Source organism: Neopelma chrysocephalum, unplaced genomic scaffold, assembly GCF_003984885.1.
Source record: "Neopelma chrysocephalum unplaced genomic scaffold, ASM398488v2 Primary Assembly neopelma1_69, whole genome shotgun sequence".
NCBI classification, from domain to species: domain Eukaryota; kingdom Metazoa; phylum Chordata; class Aves; order Passeriformes; family Pipridae; genus Neopelma; species Neopelma chrysocephalum.
Genome location: NW_020897729.1, coordinates 12,223,717 through 12,244,453, shown reverse-complemented (window position 1 = coordinate 12,244,453; position 20,737 = coordinate 12,223,717). Strand labels below are relative to the sequence as shown.

Sequence of the window (20,737 nt, the reverse complement as noted above, 5' to 3'; positions counted from 1 at the left end):
CCTTTAGTATTCTTACGACAAATTTCAAATTAATAAGCTGAGCATTTAAAAGCTGAACTGTCAAGTCACAGTTGAATCTGACTATGGCAATGGAGATGCCAAAGTCTGGATTATGAATAAAGGGGGTTGCAAGATCAGGAAGTTCACCAAGACATAAACCACATGTTTCTTTCTTTAATTTAAGCCCCTAAAATAGGAGATGCCTGTGGTAGAGTGGAAATGAAAATTCACCAGACACAATCAGATAAAAAAGGATGAATTAAAGACAGCTCCACGGTTTGCAGGCATGAAATCCTCAAGATTCTCCAAGATGGTAGGAGTATGGGTTGATTGTTAAGTTTTCTTTCTTTTCCTTCTCCCCACAAACAGTATTCACAAATCCATGAGAATGTAGAATTAGCATGTAAGTAGATAAATTATATGTTGCATATTTAAGCCTAAAGAAAAACAAGTGTGCAGTGACAGTCCTCATTTTATAATCATGTATTTTTATCATGCACCTCTGACCAGCCATGCCACCTCAAACCACCTCCCAAAAGATTAGTCCCATTCTTAAACATCATTAATTATTTTATTACTTCTTGCAACTTAATAGAAACTAAGCAATTAAAATCAAATCCTACAGGAAGAAATCAGCTTTTCAAAACAACCCGATAAAGGAATATGAAGGCAAAATCTCAATATTGTCTTGAAACTGAATTAAATGACTGATATATTCTATATTTTTATAAATAACTTACCCAAAGCTGACACTTATTGTTTGATTTGCATTTCTAACAGTGTTTACTATTAGACATTGATATATCTGAATCCCACTAGTTCTGATGTAATAGGGATATGTGCATTACTGCAAGTCTGAAATCCATATTTCTCTTTCCACTGGGTGTTCATTCTCTCACAATCAGAGTGCTGAATACAGCCAAATCTTGCCCATGCACCTGCAAATGAGCCAGATGTCCACTTCATTGTGAATCCCTGAATTTTCACTGGGAATAAAATAATAATTCTCTGAGAAAGTAAAAGTACCTTTTAGCTGCTAATTTAATACAGATTATTCTTGTTCATCTGATCATTACTGTCAAGAAGTTTAGCCTTCCCTTGTAGCAAGGTCAGGACATCAGGTCACTTAGAAGAGCATTAATAAGCAAGCACTGGGTCCTCACAAGTTTTCCTCATATGCTCTGTCAAGTCACACCATACTTGACTAAAATGAAAAAAACCTTTGCCTCTGAGTATAAAGTGAAAAGAAACCCTGTGCAGCTACTAACATGTACCAATAGCACAGCTGACTGCAGAGCTGTGTATTTAATCTCTCAATCAGACTTGGGTAACTTTCTTACTGCAGGAAGACTTGATAGATTCTTTCAGTAATTGCTTTCTGCAGATAGGAACTGTCAAGATGGAAGGAGCAGGGTAAGCTCTGCCCTCCATGGCCATCATGGTCTGTCTGTAACTAAAATTCAGTCATTTAGGAAATCATGGCTTCATGCAGTGCACTAACAACCCCTCCTGGGCTTTGAACCAGGCCCTTATGGAACCACAAATATTCATATGGTCTAAGCAATGAGAGGGGAGTATTAAAGCAGTTCTACAGCAGTTTATTAAAAAAAAAGAAAGGTGGTTTCAATACAAAAGCAGTTCCATGGTATTCAAACATCCCTATTGTCACAACAAGTTGGAGGTTAAAAAATTGAAGAGTCCCTGCCAGGGACAACAAGACAGGCAAAATAAAACATAGATGTCAAACAGTTCAAACAACTTCATCCAAAACAGAGAGGCTTGGGAGACAAAGATTGAAGAGAAAGGTTTCATTTGTCTTTGTAGCACTCAAATCTACCACCACGGATGTTGGACAGGCCATCTCTCTTTTTCTGGTGTGGGGGGAGAAGCAGCAACAATTTCCTTCCCATTTTCAGAGAATCCCAGCCTGCAAATAAAAAAGGAAGTGCAAATCTCATCATTGCTGTGAAAGCCACAGCAATGATGGTAAGAATGTCTGTGAACTGAATGCTTGAAGAAAGGTGCTCAGCAAAGGTACTCTGCTGACATAGGGGTAATGGACTTGGCATCAGTGCTGAATTCCCAGCCACTTTTTTTTTTTTTTCTCAGTCCTAGCCCTAAAGGTCAGAGTGAGCAGCCACCAATTCCTGTATACCACAAAGAATTAGCAGACTAATCAAAAACAAAAAATGTATTATCAATACATATCCTCTGATAAAAAAAATGCACTAGCATAGAGAATGCATAAACCAAAAGGGTAGGTCCTCAACTAGGAGAAGTTCCTGTAGCTAAACTGACTTGGAGGTGCTGAAGAAATTAATCTCAGATGTTTTGTTACCTGGACAAAAACAGAATAGGTCCCACAGAGCGTCCGCTTCAACTCAGCAGCCACTTTGAGAAAACAGATGATCAGCTGCAGTCCACTGAGAGCTATGAGAATGGAGAGTAAAATGACATTCCACTCCACTATGTTAGCAGGTTCTGTGCATCGAGACCAGGCAGGGTAATCTGTCAGGTACCTGTTAGAGAAACACCAGTGTGAGGTAAGAAAAATGTGTCTGACTATTTTTTTGATGAACAATTTCTTGGAGAAGAGTTACACTGATTTTTCTTACCCCCCAGCAGTGTCTTTGAAAATATAATCCCATCCACTTGATGAATTACAGAAAGGGCCTTGAATCAAACCCAGGGTAAAAATGATGCAACTGTATCCCGAGAAAGCAACTCCAAGCAGGGCTAGCACAATTGAAATAAAACTCTGGAGAGTAAAGAGAGAGAAATATTACTCTGAGGGGCAGTGTCCACAGCAAACACAGTCATTCAGTCTGCCTAGCTACTTCCTTGGGGCTGAATTTCACATCTGATTTTCTCAATATTCAACATTCAAAAAGAAAAATAGCAGGTAAAGAATAGTAAAAGCATACACATGCAAAATAAAGATTAAGACAGAGTTTAAGACAGTTCCATAATAAGTTATAATATTGTTTGGGTGGGTTTTTTTAAACTTGCAGTTTTGTAAAATTTTTCCCAAAATACAACAGGAAACCCAACCATGTATTAAATAGTCTGCATTCCAGATGGCATATATTGAGTCATTAGCAGAAAAAATAACTTCCAAATAAGACAGGCAAAGGCATGAATCTATTTAGTTGGGGCACTTTATTGACATACTCAGGCCTTTTACATTCTTATTTTATTTTACAAGGATTTGGGAGGAGTCTGTGTCTAGTTTTCTTTCATCCTGCTTATGCATCAGAAGGAAGAAGCTACACTTTCTGTGCCTTGTAAGCCAATTTAGAATCCTTCTCTTTGAAAGGAAGTGAAAACGAACAGTAGAGGGGGCAGAAGGATGTGCTGGAACCATGGGAGCAGGAAGGCACTCAAAACAAAAGCTAAGGAGAGGCAGAGATATAAAACATAGACTCACTCTGTAGGTCTTGTTACAGCTTTCACTCTGGCAGCACCGGTAGAACACGCTACACTCCAGTGTCATTAGAATTACTGCCAAAAGAAGGATCTGTAAGGGCACATCACAAGGTCAGTGAGATGACTGCAGATACTAAGCCAAAGTGTCCTTCACCTATGGAAAGCAGGGACTGCATTTCTTGTGCTCTCTTGAAATTGTAAAGCGGATCTGTGGGAGAGCACAATTACTCAAGGCACACATGGAACTGGAGTGGCTTTACTGGGCTGTCACTGTACTTGTGCTTGAAAGACAAGAGCACAGTGTCTCCCACCACAGTAAAGTGCTGTGAGCTTGGGTGCAGCTACACCAGTGAACCTGAAACAATGAAACCAAGTTCACAAGGAAGGGAATCAATACCAATGAAAGGAAGGATATTTTATTGATACAACCGCATCAGTTCAACAGCTTCTTGCTGACACAGGTACACAGATCAGGGTATTGCCTTCCTTACCAACGCAGTCACGCTGGAAAAAGTCAGTAGTGCAAGCTGTTAATTAAATTCATCTGGACTTTCATTTGTTTTCTCTGTCAAGTATCCATACTGATTTTCTCAGACTACTGCATTATTTCAGCTTGATCCTGGAATCATTTTGATAAGTAGGGTCTGGACTCCAGAACCACAAACTGCCACTCAGAGAGGTACTAGTTTGAAAGGGGAAATATGAGAAGGGAATGTTTCTGAATCACAGTATTATCCTCTCACATGCTGCTGACCTGTTTGTAACACGACGACATATGCATTTTTAATAAATTGGTAATAATCCTAAGGCTAAAAATGCTTCAAAATATCAATATCACTGTTGCAGTTAACTTTTTCCCAAATTTGCAACTGTTTTTCTCTTTGAATCCTCTGTCTGATAGGTTTTTTTCCTCTGCTAGAAAAGATAAGATTTTTCTTCTGCTTTATGGAGAATACACAATTTCAAAAGAAGTAACTCTCTCCGTTCAGCATCTTCATAAAAAAACCTCACTTATGCAGATGAGCCCTTTTTAAGCACTGATTGTGTGTAATGCACTTTGATCACATCACTGCTTTCTATCCCTGAGTATACAGCTCTTTATGAACATAGGGAACAGCATGAACAGTGGGCAACTCCATGGTAGTTTATTACTGCAGGTGAACATACTACAAATGTAATGGGGAAAATCCTACTATGCCAATCACAGTGAGACAATTCTCTGTGTTCAACCCGACAACAGTGGCACCTGATGCATTGTGAACTGTATCCAGTCTTCTTAATATGGGAGTGCATACAGCTCTTAAAAACATCTGAACCATTATGAGAAGTTTTTGTTTCAGTTTGTTTTGGTAAAAGAGCTCTAATTCAACCTTCCTAGAGGACTAAATCAACATAGTGTCTGCCTTCATAATACAAGCGTAAATTACACATAAACAAAAAGACAGCAGAAAAAAACCCCACCCTGCAAAATCACTCATGTTAAATAGTGTACACAGTTTTCATTAAATAGTTTACCTAGCTTGTCATTCAGTATATTAACATTTTTTAAAATCTGATCGAGTTTTTTGCCTACAGTGATTTTGCCAAAGTAATCCATATATTCTTTAAAAGCACAATTGCATTGCTGAAGAGTAAGTCAATATTTGCAGTAGAATGCAATTCACTAAAAACTCATAGAATGAGCACTTACCATCACGCCTGAGAAACAGATCCCTTCAAAATACCACACGTAGCTGGGGAGCTGGTAACTGGCTGCATGCAGAGCTTTCCCATTCGGGAAGTACAGGAGGATGTTCACAACAATACTCCAAAGTGCCAGAGGTATCAGCAGGCAACTCAAACAGCTTCCACATGTCTCTAAAGCCATCTCTCAAGAACTTGGGAAATTTCGCTCTTCTAAGCTAACAAAAGATTACAAGATTTTAAATATAAAAAGTGTTTTGACCTCCCCGGCCTGTTTCAGTCATTTCATATTCACAGGAACCAGTGATTGGGGTGTGATTCCAGGGACAGAAGTGCTGAATAGTTAGCTGAACAACAGATGAATATCGCTATGTAAACTCACTGTCCTGTCTAAGCACCTCTTTAAGTAGCCATTTCCCTTCTAAAAGATCCTCCTTTGTGATCTTCCAAATGAAATATATCTAGGAGTCAGACTCAGGAAGGAAATTCAGAGCTCTCATTTCCTAGTGACTGCTCAAAAATGCCCTCCTCCGCCCCGGAATACAAACTGTAACACAGACAGTTTGTGACAGAGGCACGTTCTTCAGCCTCAATGCAGCATGGGGAAGGGGGCTGTCAGATGAGAAATATCCAGTCTCTGTACAGAAGGCCACACTTTGCCTCACATGACAGATTTAGTAACAGAGCCCTAAGGGGGAACTTGTTGCTGACTTGGGACAGTCACACAGAAACACCAGGCTGAGTCTGGGCCATCTTGCAGAGAGTACAGAAGCCCAAATAACACTGGTTAGAAACTGCCAGGCAGACTTACTGTCACACTTTTAATCAATTACTTTTCACACAGCATTACGTGGCTCAACTGTTTTTCAAATCAAATGCTGCTATTTCTCCAATTGTTTCATTCTGTGCTTACAGCTGAGCTTGCACAGCTACAGACCTAACCTACGTACACGTGACTTCTTGTGCAGGACAAAAGGTCTGGCTGGTTTTTTTGAAATGCCTGCTGTTTGCACTGTGCAAAGCCAAAGTCACACAGCTTCCCCATTATCACGTGTCATCATTCCCTTACCCCTGAGCAATTAAACATCTCTGCCAGTAACACAGAGCTGGAGTGGTCTGAACACAGCTTGACCCAAGCCTTCAGTCTACACCCCTGTGAGTCATCAGAAAAGTAACTCTAGAATGAGCTTAGGCTTTACTCAATAGGAAAGTTGCAGTCAGAGAACAAAAAAATGGGGCTCTATCAAATGCAGGAAGGCCGATTTTAGAAGCAATGATACAATACATTTTCCTTCTGTTTCCTCATGAGCTGTTTCAGGCTCTGCACGCATGAGGCTTCTCACATCATCTCATAAAAGCTCTTTGGATTGCGTATTGTAACTAATACCATACTACTGCTTTGAATGAGATTACACAAGGAAATGGGCATGGTGCTACTCACACAATTACACTGTTTTTCTACCCTTCTCTGCTGTGACTCTCCTCTTTTCTAAGAGGTTTCATTTTGATGTTCCCATATCACCTGTTTTACTCTCTAATCACTATGGACACTTTCTTTCAGGTCTCCCTCCAATCAGAAGTAGTAGCAAACCTGCCTTTTCGGACTCACAGGCAAAGACAGAACTCCTGTCATCAACACTGTGCCTTTCATAGCAGAGAAAACAGCTGCATTAAAAGTACACACATCAAATCTTCATGACTGATCTTTTATTAAAAACTCAGAGATCATGCAATAGGCTGAAATATTTTTTCCTAAAAGCAGAGGCCAAAATTAATAGCAAGCAGACTATTTTATAATGAAATTTGCTGCTACTTCTATTATAAGCTGTTCTGATCAGAATAAACTAACTTGGGAAACTGCCTGAAGCAGCATTTGTTCTGCAGTACAGCAGCCCACACCACAACTTAGTTTGTATTCAAACTGAGCTCTGCAAATACCAAATCATAGTGTGGTTATTTTGCTGGCACACAAAACCACTAGAATAGGAAACAACCATTCTATACTAAGAATTAAGCAAATCTGTAAGACAGTTTCTCAAATATCTTACTAAGTGTTGCAAGCACTGCTTTGCTGTTGCTGTCATTATCCATGAGCTGATGCCAAGACCGTTACCAAAAAGTCATGTTTACTCTGGATGAGTGACTTCTCTGCCAACTGAAACGAATACAACCTAAACCAACTGCTTCTCCACAATATAGTTGATAAATCTCCCAAAACACTGTGTTAGGCACCAGGCAACAAAGGAATCCAACTGGTCTTTTTTTACATAACAACATAAATAATGAGTAGTAATGTTGTGCATTAGTGCTACGTGGATCTGAGCTGAAGTTTTAAATCCTAATCTACCCTAATCATTTCATCTATTGCAATTTCTAAAATTGTTTCAGTTCTTTAATTAATTGTGTGTACCGGAAAGACAAATAACCATCATGCAAGCATAAAGGCAAAAATCTTTGAGTTGCATGGCATCATACCTGGCTCTACTGGGGATCCTCTTCTCCGCTTCTCTCCTTCCACACCATTTAAACTTGCAGATACTTTTTCAAACAGTGTTTCTTCACATACAAAGACACTGTACTGCACAGCTGCAAGGAATTTTGTGTGTATACACATGTGCATGCACATATTGTCCTTCCTTCCTCCCATAGCAGGGCAAGACAGGGATAAACACAACAAACAAATGTCATTAAAACTCTCAACTACTTCTGTGTATTTAGGTATGAATAAATGCTATTGCAAAAATCATGTATCCTGAGATTCTAAACACAAACTCTTCCCATCTGTGAGTTCTTTTGCTGCTGTGGATGTGTGTGTACAATTTTGTTTTCACAGTTAATTTCTTTTTTTCAGATACTCACTGGTACAGGGCAGACTTGACTGTGTGGACAGTCTGAGATACCTCTCAAGTTTCTGGCTACCTTTAAAGACCATTCTCCTAGTTACAAATGGTCTAAGGATGCACTGACATCCATGGGAGCTTTTCTCCCATAAATAGAAATCAACTTACCTGTTTTCAAAGACAACATTAACAGCTAAATTCCAAAACCGAGACTCATTTCTCTGAAGTAAATAGCACGTCACATTTTGGTTTTCACTTGAAAATTGCCACTACCAGCTGCATACTGACCTTGCCAGCAATGCTGTTGGCAGCACGTTAATCAGATTTACTTGTGATAAAACATTCACTCTAATATGCTACAAGCTGTACCTCAGAGGTTCTTGCACAGTAGCTTACAATAATGCCTCCAGGCTGCTTACTGGTGAAGTCAGGTATTTCAGATTAATCTGTTTCTGCTGACCTGAATTTGGACTGTATTCCCCCAACGCTGTGAGGCCTGAGGGTCTACTGAGTGACGTAAAGAACAAGAGTCAGGCCCACATTTTGTTTTGTGTCCTGTAATGCTCCTGTAATGGAGCAGTCAGAAGGTGATCTCCTTTGGGGGGGAAAGAGGGGACTCCCAGCTGGATTCAGCTGCACGAGGACCCCCTTGGGAACTGCCAGTCAGGACTAGGATTCCACATGTGCGGCTGTATCTGTCACAGAGCTGTTGCTGAACCCTTGTGGATTCAGCTACATGATCCAAACCAAGCAGTGAAGCAGTTCCACTCTGGCAGAGCCTGTTGGAGAGGAAAAGCAGGTTATAACCTGACTTCATTATATCCACATTCTCATGCCACCACTGTCCTTTACTCCGAGACCAGGCAAGCAGTGTTTCAGCATGGGCAGGGAAGGAATCATTGACACCTGATGGGTATTTTTAATACAAATCTTTATTTGTGAAATACAGGGGAAGTTCAGAAAAATCCTGAAAAGGTGAAGTGCATGTATCTACCCAAAAGCCAGTATTCATTTATATCCAGGCCAGACTAGATTTGGTTTGTGTTCATTACAAGATCAGAATGAAAGAACAACTTTATTGGGAAAGTGGGATAAAGTACAGAGCCGTTGTGTCAGTATAAGGAAAAAAAATAAATAAAGCCTCTTTAGTGATGTGTTCAGGCAACTGCCTGTACTAAGATAAAATGAACCAAAGATATTCAGGATACATTTTGCCTTTAAGTTCAGGCAGGTTAGTGACAAACCTGCATATGACTCCAATAACAAAAGGCTGGCCCCAAGTCAGTTAAATTGATGGCAACAATGTGTATTTCAGTATGCATGGAATGTTTAAAAAAAATCCACAGAATACTCATTACATCACACACACCCACCGACGTCAATGCATTGTGAGGTTTCTAGCAAACATATGTCTGCAGGGGGAACAAAAAGAAAGAAACATATTAACATATTAATGGAAAGAATGCTAATATTGTGTCCAACTATAAATGAAAAAATTAACCTGACCAAATTTAGACAACCATAGTATGCCTCTTCTGTACTGCAGTTAGACCATGGAAGACAGGAGGAAGAAGACAGTAATAGCTTTGAAAAAGTCCCGACACTCAACTATGTCAATTAAAAATGTGAAACACTTTCTTATCTACAATGTGTGATATAAATGATATCTGGTTCATACCTTAAGCCAACACTACCACTATGATACTGATTTTAACAATATGCCCAAACTGTTTAATTTGGAGGAAATTCCCTTTCCTCACTCAAAAAAATCCACCTTCAAAAACCCTTCAGACCTGTCTGCAGATTTTATTAGCTGTAAAATTTAATTCCTTCTCTTGTCTTACTTTTACTAAGCAAGGCCAGGATGCTGCAGTTTTCATTACATGCAGCATATTATCAGTAGTTTATGAGCTGCTGTGGGCAAAACACAAGGCTAATGCAATATAGTTAGAACAAGCATCACACTATGCAAGCATGGTTTAGGCAAAGACCACAACCACCAAGAGATCAGTGTCTCAGTTATATCACCTGTACAGTGCTGATGATCACATGTGCCACTGGGCAGACAAAAGCCTTCCAGCTCCTAGCTCCCATGCAGACTGTCACTGTGACAGCTGAGGAATCAGCTGAACACACGTGGCCAAACACTACATGAAAATGCTAAACACAACAGGGCTATAAAACCTGTTGTACAGGGAACTTGTTGCTTACGAATATCTAAAAAGCAACTGCTGAGTAAGACTCCACAGTAGCATCACTAATAATACTGTTTCATGTTCATCTGAGAAGCAGGGTTATAACTACAACCAACTTACCTCCTCGTGACTGCACAGCCCACAGAGTCCTCCAAGAATACCATTGATTATCTGTATGAAGCACAGAATGAACTCTATTCCTCCCAAGACAAGGAGGATGGAAAAGAGGGTGACATTCCACTGCACGATGTTCTGAGGTTCTTGACATTCAGACCACTTGTTGTACTCAAACAAGTACCTGTACACAGCAATTAAAAGTGTATTAACATTGTGTCAGAGTGGATGCTTACCATACACTAGAACCAAATTATGCCTAGTCTGTAACTGCATCAAGGATATTCACTCCAAGTGGGAACAGAAAAAACAGTGTTTATTCCATGCAAAGTTTCACAGAATCACCGAATATGCTGAGTTGGAAGGGACCCACAAGGATCACAGAGTCCAACTCCTGTCCTTGCACAGGACCATCCCCAAGAGTCACAACATGTGCCTGAAAGTATCGTCCAAACACTCCTTAAGCTCTGTCAGCCATTGTACCACTTCAGGCTAACACAAAGCAACTTCAGAAGCAAGCCTGACAAAACAGACTCTTACACAAATCATATGACAAATCTCATAACAACCACTATTCATAGGTTGAAAATCCCTCAAAGTCATAAAACTTTATACTTTGTTAGAGATGTTCAGGGACATGAACAGTATATGATATATAGATTTAATTATATATATAACATATACATATTGTATATAATATATATAATATACGATATATATAATTATATATATTTTTCTATTTCTTTGGTTTCATATAGCAGTGCGGGTAACTGATGCCATTTGTTTAGCTCTTAGTGAGCAAGAAGCATAAAATTATGAATGAATCTTGATATATGGTTACTGGTTATTGCTGAAAGGTACTGGAATAAAGCCCATGTGTACGTGGGGTAAGATATAACATCCTCAAGAACAGACAACTTACCCTCCAGAGGAATCAGTGAAAGGATAGATCCAGTTTCTCTGTATGTGGGTAAAACAGTATGGTCCTTGAGACAAGCCCAGTGCTGAAATGATTATACAGTATCCAGAGCCAAGGATCCCAACAAAGGCTGCCAGAACCGAGGACAGCATCTGCACAGCAGACAAACATGAACTTTCAGCACAGCCATCACCTGGTGTTTGGGACTAGCCGGGACTGGGGTGTACAGGCTCACTCACCACACAGCTCTTCCCACAGCCCCCATGGCCAAAGCAGCCACAGCAGTCCCCGTTGTGCAGCCCAATGAACACTGTAGCTGGAATGAGTACCTGGGTATGGAGCAAACACAGGGGTCATTTTGGTTGCACAGAGAGGGCAGATAAAACACAGTCCTCACACTGCATTCATTTATGTCACTTCTTGATGGTCAGCCTGTACAGGTGATTCAGCTTTACTCCTATTTAACACAGTAGTCATCTCGTTAGGATACCCCAGCACAGGTGTATTTCTACTGCCACTTTGTTTATACACAGCACTTAAGTGCAGAAAGAGCCTGTTGATGTATTGGTCCATTTAAAGTATTTGAGCTTTGAAAGGTTTTGTTCACATTTAAGGCTGTATCCTGCAAACAAAATGCTTTGCAAAAGAAGGCATTCACCTTCTGCTAAATGAGCCTACAAGATGTCTCAATTATTTATTTAAAAAACAGCTACTGCCAATATACTAGTTACTTAAGAGCAGTCATCACTGCCTGTGTGACAAACCAGTCTGTCTGGTGTAGAAAGTCTAGCAATATTTTGCCCAATTCAGGTAAACATCTCATTACAGACATCTACTTTTCTCCAAGTTTTCACAACCGGTTTCCAGTGACAGAAATGAAAAGTAACAGAGCAGAAGCTATCTGTAAGAAACATAAATTAGCCATACTCCAGAGTTTATAGCATAAAATCAAGGAGTAGAGCTGATTAAAAAGAGGATCCTCCCACCAGCACAAACAGCACTCAATAGAGTCCACTTATAAAGAATCTACACCCAGGAGTACTCTGGAAAATCATACAGAAAGAGTAAAGAGTTACCTGCAAACTGCATAGACTTATTTAACAAGAAACTAAAATAAGAACTATCCAGTTGAACAGACACATATTTGTCAGCCCTTACTCAAACCTATTGCTGAGCCCCAGTGCTGCAGGTCCAGAAGAAGTTGTACAAGTGTGTTGCAGGAGCAGTTCCATTGATTTCACTTGTATTATTCTCTGTGTGAAGCCCAGTCTTTGCAAATCTCAGTCTAGGTTCCAATGGGGCTGTAACACACTGTAAACTCCTCTCACTACATAGAGCACAATTGTTTTCAGCCTGTGATTTGCAGATGCCTTAAGATTATAGAATCACAGAATGTTAAGGGTTGAAAAGGACTTGTAGCCTCTTTCTGAGGCCTTTTAAAAGCAGATGAAAAAGGAAGCCTGGAGTCAGGGGAGTTAAATATGCTACAATGTGGTCCACAAAACTGAAAAGGTAGAAAATAATAGCTTCAGATTAACAATATCATATAATGAACACACTCAATTCTTCATCCTTTGCTGTTACTCAAATGCAAAGCTTTGACAACTGCTACTCAATTCCTCTGAATAGAATCAGAGAATCACAGAATCATAGAATCAACCAGGTTGGAAAAGACCTCTGAGATCACCAAGTCCAATCCTTAAATCATCAAGTCCAATAAGTAGCTAAGGCAGAGAAATAACTGTCAACCTCTCAGATAATAGAAATTAAGGAATTGTAAGTAAATGCTAGTTAGTTAGGGAAATTTAAAAGGACAATGGTTCAATAGCAAAAAAAAATAAATTAACCCTTTATGCAAACTGTGACCTGCTGAGAGGTTTGGCTTGCATTTGGATTCTGTGACCTAGACCCTATGATTTTTTTAGCTTTAAACTGACATAATCTTGCAGATAAGATAATCAACAGTAACTAATAACACCTATGGGATAATATAGCTAATTTTTTTTGATACAACTACAGAGTTTCCTGCTGATGAGATATTTGATGAATTAATTAATGCAACTGGTAAAAGAAGAGCCATACCAAATAGCTCCAAAATAAACTTGAAAAAAGCCACCAGGTCATTACTTACCAGAAAGCCTCCACCTAGAATGCCGTGAAGGCACTCTACGTATTTGCCAAGGTGATGCTCTGAAGCAAATCTTGTTTCGCCATTGGGAAAATAAAGTAAAATGTTGGCCACGATGCAGAGCAGGGCAAGGATGAGCAACTTATAACCAACACATCTAGCACACCTTCCAAAACACATGTCCTCAGCTTTACAAATTCTCCTTAGGTTGGATCGGACTAGTCAATCTCATACCTGTCCACACCTAAAAGAAGACCAGTGTTTATTCTCACCTCCTTAAATACCAGGGATTACCTTAGCTACCTGGATGACGTTCACAACCCTTCCCAACCACCCTTCCCAATTGCAGAGTGAGGGAGCAGGGATGGCAGAACGCCACCGCCCTTTTTAAATGCAATAATTGTTGATGAACCAAATGCAATCAAGGAAATATTGAATACTAGGTAATTTCACTCTAATATATGATGCTTGGAATGATCACTGCTGAACATGATTAGACGTGAACAACAGGCTTAAACCACAACACAAGTTCTGTTAGGAACTGAAGAAAAAAGGTTTTGTTTTCTTTGTTAGAAGAAGCTTTGAATTTTAGGTTTATAGACTGATTCAGAACAACCTGAAGCCAGGGAAAGACTGAGCTGACATCAACAGTACTGAGTCAGAGTTTTGGGTATAAACAGAATAAGGTCTGTGGCAATGAGGAGTACGCAGAGCAATCTCTCACTGTGCTGTCCTGTTGATGGAACAACAGCAAACCTCACCAGGAGGTTAGAAAACAAATAAAATGAACAGGTAGGCTTCTAAGGAGTGTCCTTATTCTTGCCATTATAAGACAAGCTGAATTTAGATTAATAGCCATTTGCTAAGGAGCTTGTTAACAGCTGAACTACTGGTGAAAAATTCTACTTTAAAAAAGCAGGATTATAAAAGGCAGTCCTTGCTCTGAAATATCACGTATAGAAACACACCAAAAAAAAAGTACCAAGAGAGAAACAGATTGTATCAGGAGTTTCCAGAACTACGTGTACTAGTAAGCTTAACTAACATAGTAAATGGAGATACAAAGTGACCTATAAAAATTAAGATCTAGCCTTTTATCTTTTCCCTCATGCAAATTTCGCTAAAATAGCCCAAAGTTTTCTTCTTCACATATACACAGCTCAACACAGAGGTGTGAGCTGTCATGCCCGCTGCCATCACATGACAGGAGGTAAAATGCACAGGCCCAGACTAGATCCAGGAGGTGCTGCTGCTGCTATTATCATCACAGCACAACATAATTCTCACTGCAAAAACAGAAGTAGACAAGCTGCATTTGGGAATGTACAGGATATCAGAAAACCATAGTGAGATTTTTTAAAAAACACTCATTCAGGTTTGGTTTTTTTGTTTGGTTGGTTGGTTTTTTTGTGGGGGGTGTTTAACAGCTAAATAACACAGTAAACACAAGCCCAAACCAAATCCACCGTATACTTGCAAGAGATGTGAGCAACACTTAAGCTGAGGGAGAGTGCACAAAAAGACAAGGCGGGGGGAAGGGGTGGGGAGAGAGCAGCCCAGTGCAGCTGTGGGCCTGTGATGTTTGTGACGTAACTTCTCCGGGTATTGTAGCTGCTGACCTTGGAGACTTCCTTCATCATGAGAAATATCCTCCAATTGTAGAAACACAGGCTGGCCATTATTGTGCACTTCACCTCTGATGACTAAAACAAGCATAAACATTAACCTGCAAGTTTCCTCTGCAGAAGGAGATGGCTGCTCAACTGAAAAGTCCTTTTATTGTGTTACACTAAAAAAACCCAAACCACTCCTCCACAAAACACCCCACCCAATACCCTTCCTCCTGCCTCAACAACCACAGCATACAGATGGCCACAGGGACATAGGGTTAAAAACTGTTCTATTTATAACCTACATAATGGTTTTCTAAACACTTGATTGAAATAAAATTTTACATAATCAAGAACTTCCTATATTTAAAATCAAATCTATATTCAAAATAAAGCATATGAGGCATTGCAGGCTGCAGTTAGAACCAACACCCCTCCAGCAATACAATAGTAGTTCATACAGATTACAAAAATCTTGAGCTTTTTTACTTTGTGGGCCTGTTTGCTTCATAAATCCTAATTTTACTGCTTGGCAAGTTGAGCAGCAGTGGATTTTTGGAATGCATCGTGGGCATATTGAGTTTTAAACTACGAAATGTACTCACAGACAAGCAGCAGACAAACACAGGCTTCTGAACCTGAGAAAGAGCAGGGCCCAAATGGCAGCTCCAGCACCATCTGAGTTTACACTAGTATAAACAAAACGAGAATTGGGTTTTGAGTCTTCTATACAAGAACCACAGTGTTTGCACTTGGAGAGGTGAGATAATTGCGTACACCCTCACATGTTCTTCCCCATGGCCCATGGGAAACTCCACTGTTTCTCTCTCACAGGACAATTTCTGTAGCTCTGATGCCTACCACAGACAAAGAACATGTATTAAAATCCAGTACCCAGTGTTATTAAATCCAATAGAAGTCTAGACTAAATCCTAAGTTTAGATCCTAGGTCCAGCCCTCAGCTCTGGCTTAGAAGTACCTATAGCAGTGTGGTACAGGAAGGACAAGATCATCAAAGGGGCAGTGAAGCAATTTTGATAGCACACTAAGGTCCAGCAGGTAGGACCACTGCCAAAGATTTCCCTATCCTCCCCTGGCAGGACAAGATGGTTCATAAACAATTACAGCAACTGGCTTGTGTCCCCAGGTCATCAGCTCTGCAGGTTAAAGTCTGTCAGCAGAACAGTGCTGCACAGGGCAGGGCACTAACCCTTCATGCAGAGAAGTGGCTAAAATTAGATGCCTTGTCCACTTACTGAGGTATCTAATACCAAGGCTATTTTTGCATGGAAGGATCCAGCAGCCCCTCTATAAAACAAACCCCCCACCTCAATAGTCCTTGTTGCTTTGGCTCTTCTGTTGCAGCAGGAAGACAGAAGTCTACTTCTTTCACAAAATGGAGATGTTAGAAAGAAACTAGTGTTTCTTGATGCCAAAAACCAGATCTCAAAAATAGTAGAAGAGCTCTCTACATTTAAGCTCTGAAAAGTTGAATATTCTCCAGCTTTCTGTATCAGCTCCTCAACCAGCCCAACAGAAATAACAGAAATTACTTTCTCCAGCTCAACAGTGTATTGGAAACACTTGCTATATTTTTGGACATGTCCTAAGTTTACCTATTGTAAAGAGGAGCAGTTTATCAAAGACTATCAAAAAGCCCCTACCCAAACCCCACAGAATTTTATCAAGAAAAAGAAAACTGGGAAGTATCATATTTCTCCTACAAAAGTAAATTACAACCGCATCTAGCACCTCCACCCTGAACCAGATTCCCAAAGGGATTTCTTCATAATCAGCAGAAGAAAGTGAGCTGCAACAGCAAAGTGCCACACAAAAAAAGTTGATACCTGAACTCCATTAACATATTTTAGTGCCAACAGTAATCCTGGAAACACCTACATCCCTCCACTAAAGAAGAAATAAGCAGGGCAGGAGGAAGGCTATCTGTAAAATAAGTATCCAGTTGGACAGACTGCCCCAGCCCCATGACACCAGCCAGCATGCTGTCAGCAGCGGGGTCAAGCAAACCAAGCTCAGTTCCCCGGCTGGACACTGGGCTACTACATTTGAACCTGCTGCACATGGATGCTGTAAGACTCCTGTGAGCTGAGGATGCCACAGAACCCTCTTTCCTCAGCCCTCTGCCACATTGTCAGGACAGTCTGGCTGCTGTTCCCTTCATGGAAATTAGATTTCTATAGCTCAGCTATGCCAAGTCCCCAGCACTAAGCTTGTTAATCCTCCCCAGCTCAATGATTTGTTGTTGGCTTTTTTCTTTTACTATTTTAGCACTGGGACAGGTTCTCATTCCTTATAACTAGACAAATGATAAAACATCTGCATCAGTGTTATCCAAGCAAATATGAGCAAGCTCCTGACTTAAAGATGCCAGAAAAATGGATTGAAAAACATAACATGCAACAATGTTCCCAACAGTTTCTTCTAACACTCCAAATGGTCAGTCCCACTGCTTTACACTGCCTTATAGCCACCCCTGGGCACAGTTTGCTAAAAGACAGCAGTCAAGAGACACAACTGAAACAGACACATGACATGTCTTCCAACTGCCTTGAAAACAGTGTAAAGAGACAAAACAAATAAGAAGCCTTGAAGCAAATACAATTTTTTTACATTATAAAACCCGATCAGATGTGAATCAAGGGGACTTCACTAACACCACTGCCATTTGGACACCCTATGCTACAGCTTCTACAAGAAAGGCTCAATATTTAACTTTTCTTGCAGAACTTCTGGTCCCACCCACCATCAGTAGAAGGTTAATGGAGGGAAATGCTGCTTGTGAAAGCACTGGCAGGGTGTGGTAACTGTCAGGCATCTGCAGATGAGACACACTCATAACACCATGGGCTGCACTGATGCATTTGGAAAGACTGGGCAACACAACGTGCATTGACAGAGGTTATGAATTCTCACTTGTATTCCCTTCTAAGCCATTCTCATCTGTTCTTTTACTGTTTAGTAGGTGGCTGCTCACAGAGGCCAATACTGGCTCAGACAACTGCTGGGAAAGTACCGGGAATGTGCAGTCACCTGTTGGCTAATTTAAGGGCAGGCTCATGGCCAGCTATGCAGGCAGAGCTTTGGTGACCTTAGAACAGCCCTGACTCCCTTTGACCCGTCCATTTCTCCATGTCCCAGTGATGCATCGCCCGTGTTTTCCAGCCATCATCCACAACAACACTCTGCTGTAGCTGTGACTGTCCTCTCCACCTCCCAAATGCACGTTGGCTGGCAAACTCAACCTGGACAGTCATGAGAGGAAAGTGCTCCCCATGAAGTCCTTGGTGCCTGTGGTCTCCTGGCCACAGACAGAAGAAACTTTCTAGATTACTTTTATTAATTACCTCACAGCTCCTCAGATGGACTAATGAGCTACTTAATGAGTAGCAACCACCTGTTGCCATGAGCACATGAGAGCAATTGTTCCTTACACGGCTGTAACATGCATGTGCTTGCTTGCTATCTCTGCCACCACTTTGAGAGAGAAAACTGATCTGAGCCATAGAAGTCAGCTTGGAGTGATTGCTCACACTTCTACGCAACAACACACGTTGACACGTACAGAGAAGAACTAATTTATTAATAACAATGCTGACCTAAGAAGGAGTCAGCAATGATGCAACAAAAGTAGTTCTGACATTTAACCAACCAGTTTGGAGACTCAAAAGCTTACAATCAGGGCAGAGCTACAACTAAATGAGTGTATAGAAATTCCTCCCTCTAAAGAAGAACCCATAAACCTTACTTAAAAACAACTATTACTGACCATAGACTTGCAATGCCATGATCAAATAAACCACTTCAAAAACTGTTTTCTGGTGACATACAAAAACCATGCTTTAGCCTGCATTCATTAATTCTTACAACAGTGTTACGATGATAAAAGTAGGACATAAGACAATCAAATGCTATTTCTATTTCTGCCACAGCCTGTGGGTGAAACCTTGGCCATGCAGAATAGCCAACAAAAGTTTGTTTCCCTTGTACTGTACTACTTACACACAGGTTTGCATTTTCTGTTTCTAGTCTATCCCTAAAAGTGTGACATTCTTGCAAAAATTAAACAAGCATGAGGCATTACCATCACTGCATCACCAAGAGCATCCTCTGCTCTACAGGGTGTGTTTGTAATGGCTGTATGGATTAGAAAATTGGCATTAGCTCAGCATACGATCTCTGCATAGCCCAGCATGATGAACAGAGTCTTCAGACTCACCATGTGCCACCGGTGTCTCCCACCCCCCGCAGCAACCTGCACAAACCAGGCATCCAGTAAAAGACAGCCAACTGAGAACATGGAACAAAAAATACCATGGTTATGTCTTGACTTTTGTGGTACTAAAGTCAGTCATTAAGCACCTTTCTGTTTCTCATATAGTGATCCTGTGGGTAGTGAGGCTATAATCTAGCAAAAAAAAGATCACTCCATCATACCACGTATTTTAGATCTGTAGGCTCAAAAAAAAGGGAAGAAAACAGAAAACCAAGAAATTCATTCCCCGCTTTGTTTCCTTAGCATATGCTTCATGCATTTCTCACACAGTCTTGCCTCTGGAATTAGCCATTAGTAAGTTCATATCAAATTTTTTAAATGATTCCTGCTGAACAGTCCCATGACTGCTGCTTGGCTGAGAACAGTAGCAGAAGGATGCAAAATTGAATGTGTAAACTGAACGTGTCTTTCACCTTTGCATGACTGATACTGCAGCATGCTGCCTGTCCTTGCCTATCTTTCAGTACTGGTAGTAGTTGAATCACAATGAGAAAAGCAAATCAGACATGACCACAAGACCTTTGAAAGATCATTTCCTAAACTTCAGTCCCACCCTTCCATCAGCCTTTGCTATCATCATTTCAGTTAGGACTCTGAAGTCCACTTAACAACATACACGCAGTGCACTGAATTTTTGCTGCCAGCTGGTCCTTAAAATGGCTGTCAATCACAAAGCCAACTATTTCTGTCATGCTCCTCCAAGTGGTCCATCAAGACCTCAAAAATGCTATACAAGGGTAGCACACATATTTAATAGGACACAATTATTAAAAAACTCAAAACAGTATTAAAAATTATTAAAAAAATAACCCCCCCAACAATTAAAAACTGTGGTTAAAGAATAAATCAGACCACTGAAGATGCCTTTTCACTTGAGCAACGTTTAACAGAGAAAAGCAGAAGAAAATACCATTTAATGCTGATTATGAGTTAATTAATTTTTAGTCTTTTTTTAAGGTAACATACTGGAACAATACAACTGAGACTCTTGTGTGTAAATCTGCAAAACACCTGTTTGCCATATGGTGCCTGTACTAGTACAGTGCTTTAGAGCGGCTGCTCCTTTCACAAGGTCCTTCAAACTCAAAGATGTGGTGCCATTCTAATGAACCGCAATTAGCTTGGAGGGTGGGGAAAGACTAAGTTCCTGAATTAGGAGTTTTCCTTTGTACTATAATTACAGCTAAAAGCAGTCGTGTCACTCGTGCACCAAAACACAGAAGTTAATGCTGCAGAACTACAGCCGTGTTCATTCCAGAGCAGCGTTCCCTCACACAGACATCTCCTCTGGGGTCGGGTCCTGCCCGCGGGACTTTCTGCCAGTGCTCAGAAGATGAAGAGTCCCAGGAATTCCACCAGCTCCCTCTAGTGATAATTAGGCTGCGACTAAACAGGTTCTGCTGTGCTCGCTCATGCGTCGCTGCCTCCCATGACCTCTGGCTCTCAAATCTTCCACGGCAGCTCCTGAAATACCATTTTCAGGTGACAGGCACCTGCCTACGGCAGAAGACGACAATGCTCAGTAACA

At 40.6% G+C, this 20,737-nt stretch overlaps 2 protein-coding genes across 7 annotated transcripts; both read right to left on the bottom strand.

Moving 5' to 3' along the window:
• Window positions 1–468: 468 nt before the first annotated feature.
• On the bottom strand, window positions 469–7,653 carry TM4SF18 (transmembrane 4 L six family member 18). Of its 4 annotated transcripts, none has more exons than XM_027685494.1 (6): window positions 7,585–7,653; window positions 5,117–5,327; window positions 3,428–3,517; window positions 2,616–2,758; window positions 2,339–2,519; window positions 469–1,927 (listed from the first exon to the last, which is right to left on the bottom strand). In XM_027685494.1, the coding sequence occupies exons 2-6, from the start codon at window positions 5,291–5,293 to the stop codon at window positions 1,913–1,915; spliced, it is 606 nt and encodes a 201-aa protein (XP_027541295.1). In that variant the 5' UTR covers window positions 5,294–5,327; window positions 7,585–7,653; the 3' UTR covers window positions 469–1,912. The 4 variants fall into 4 exon arrangements, with proteins under 4 accessions (XP_027541295.1, XP_027541294.1, XP_027541296.1 ...); XM_027685493.1 differs by lacking the exon at window positions 7,585–7,653 and adding an exon at window positions 7,158–7,251; XM_027685495.1 differs by lacking the exon at window positions 7,585–7,653 and adding an exon at window positions 6,179–7,126.
• Window positions 7,654–9,248: 1,595 nt separating this feature from the next.
• Window positions 9,249–19,989, bottom strand: TM4SF1 (transmembrane 4 L six family member 1). Of its 3 annotated transcripts, none has more exons than XM_027685496.1 (5): window positions 19,153–19,989; window positions 11,417–11,506; window positions 11,181–11,329; window positions 10,265–10,442; window positions 9,249–9,361 (listed from the first exon to the last, which is right to left on the bottom strand). In XM_027685496.1, exons 1-5 carry the CDS (start codon window positions 19,231–19,233, stop codon window positions 9,347–9,349), a joined length of 513 nt encoding a protein of 170 aa, XP_027541297.1. In that variant the 5' UTR covers window positions 19,234–19,989; the 3' UTR covers window positions 9,249–9,346. The 3 variants fall into 3 exon arrangements, with proteins under 3 accessions (XP_027541297.1, XP_027541299.1, XP_027541300.1); XM_027685498.1 differs by lacking the exon at window positions 19,153–19,989 and adding an exon at window positions 14,925–15,570; XM_027685499.1 differs by lacking the exon at window positions 19,153–19,989 and adding an exon at window positions 13,309–14,180.
• Window positions 19,990–20,737: the final 748 nt, after the last annotated feature.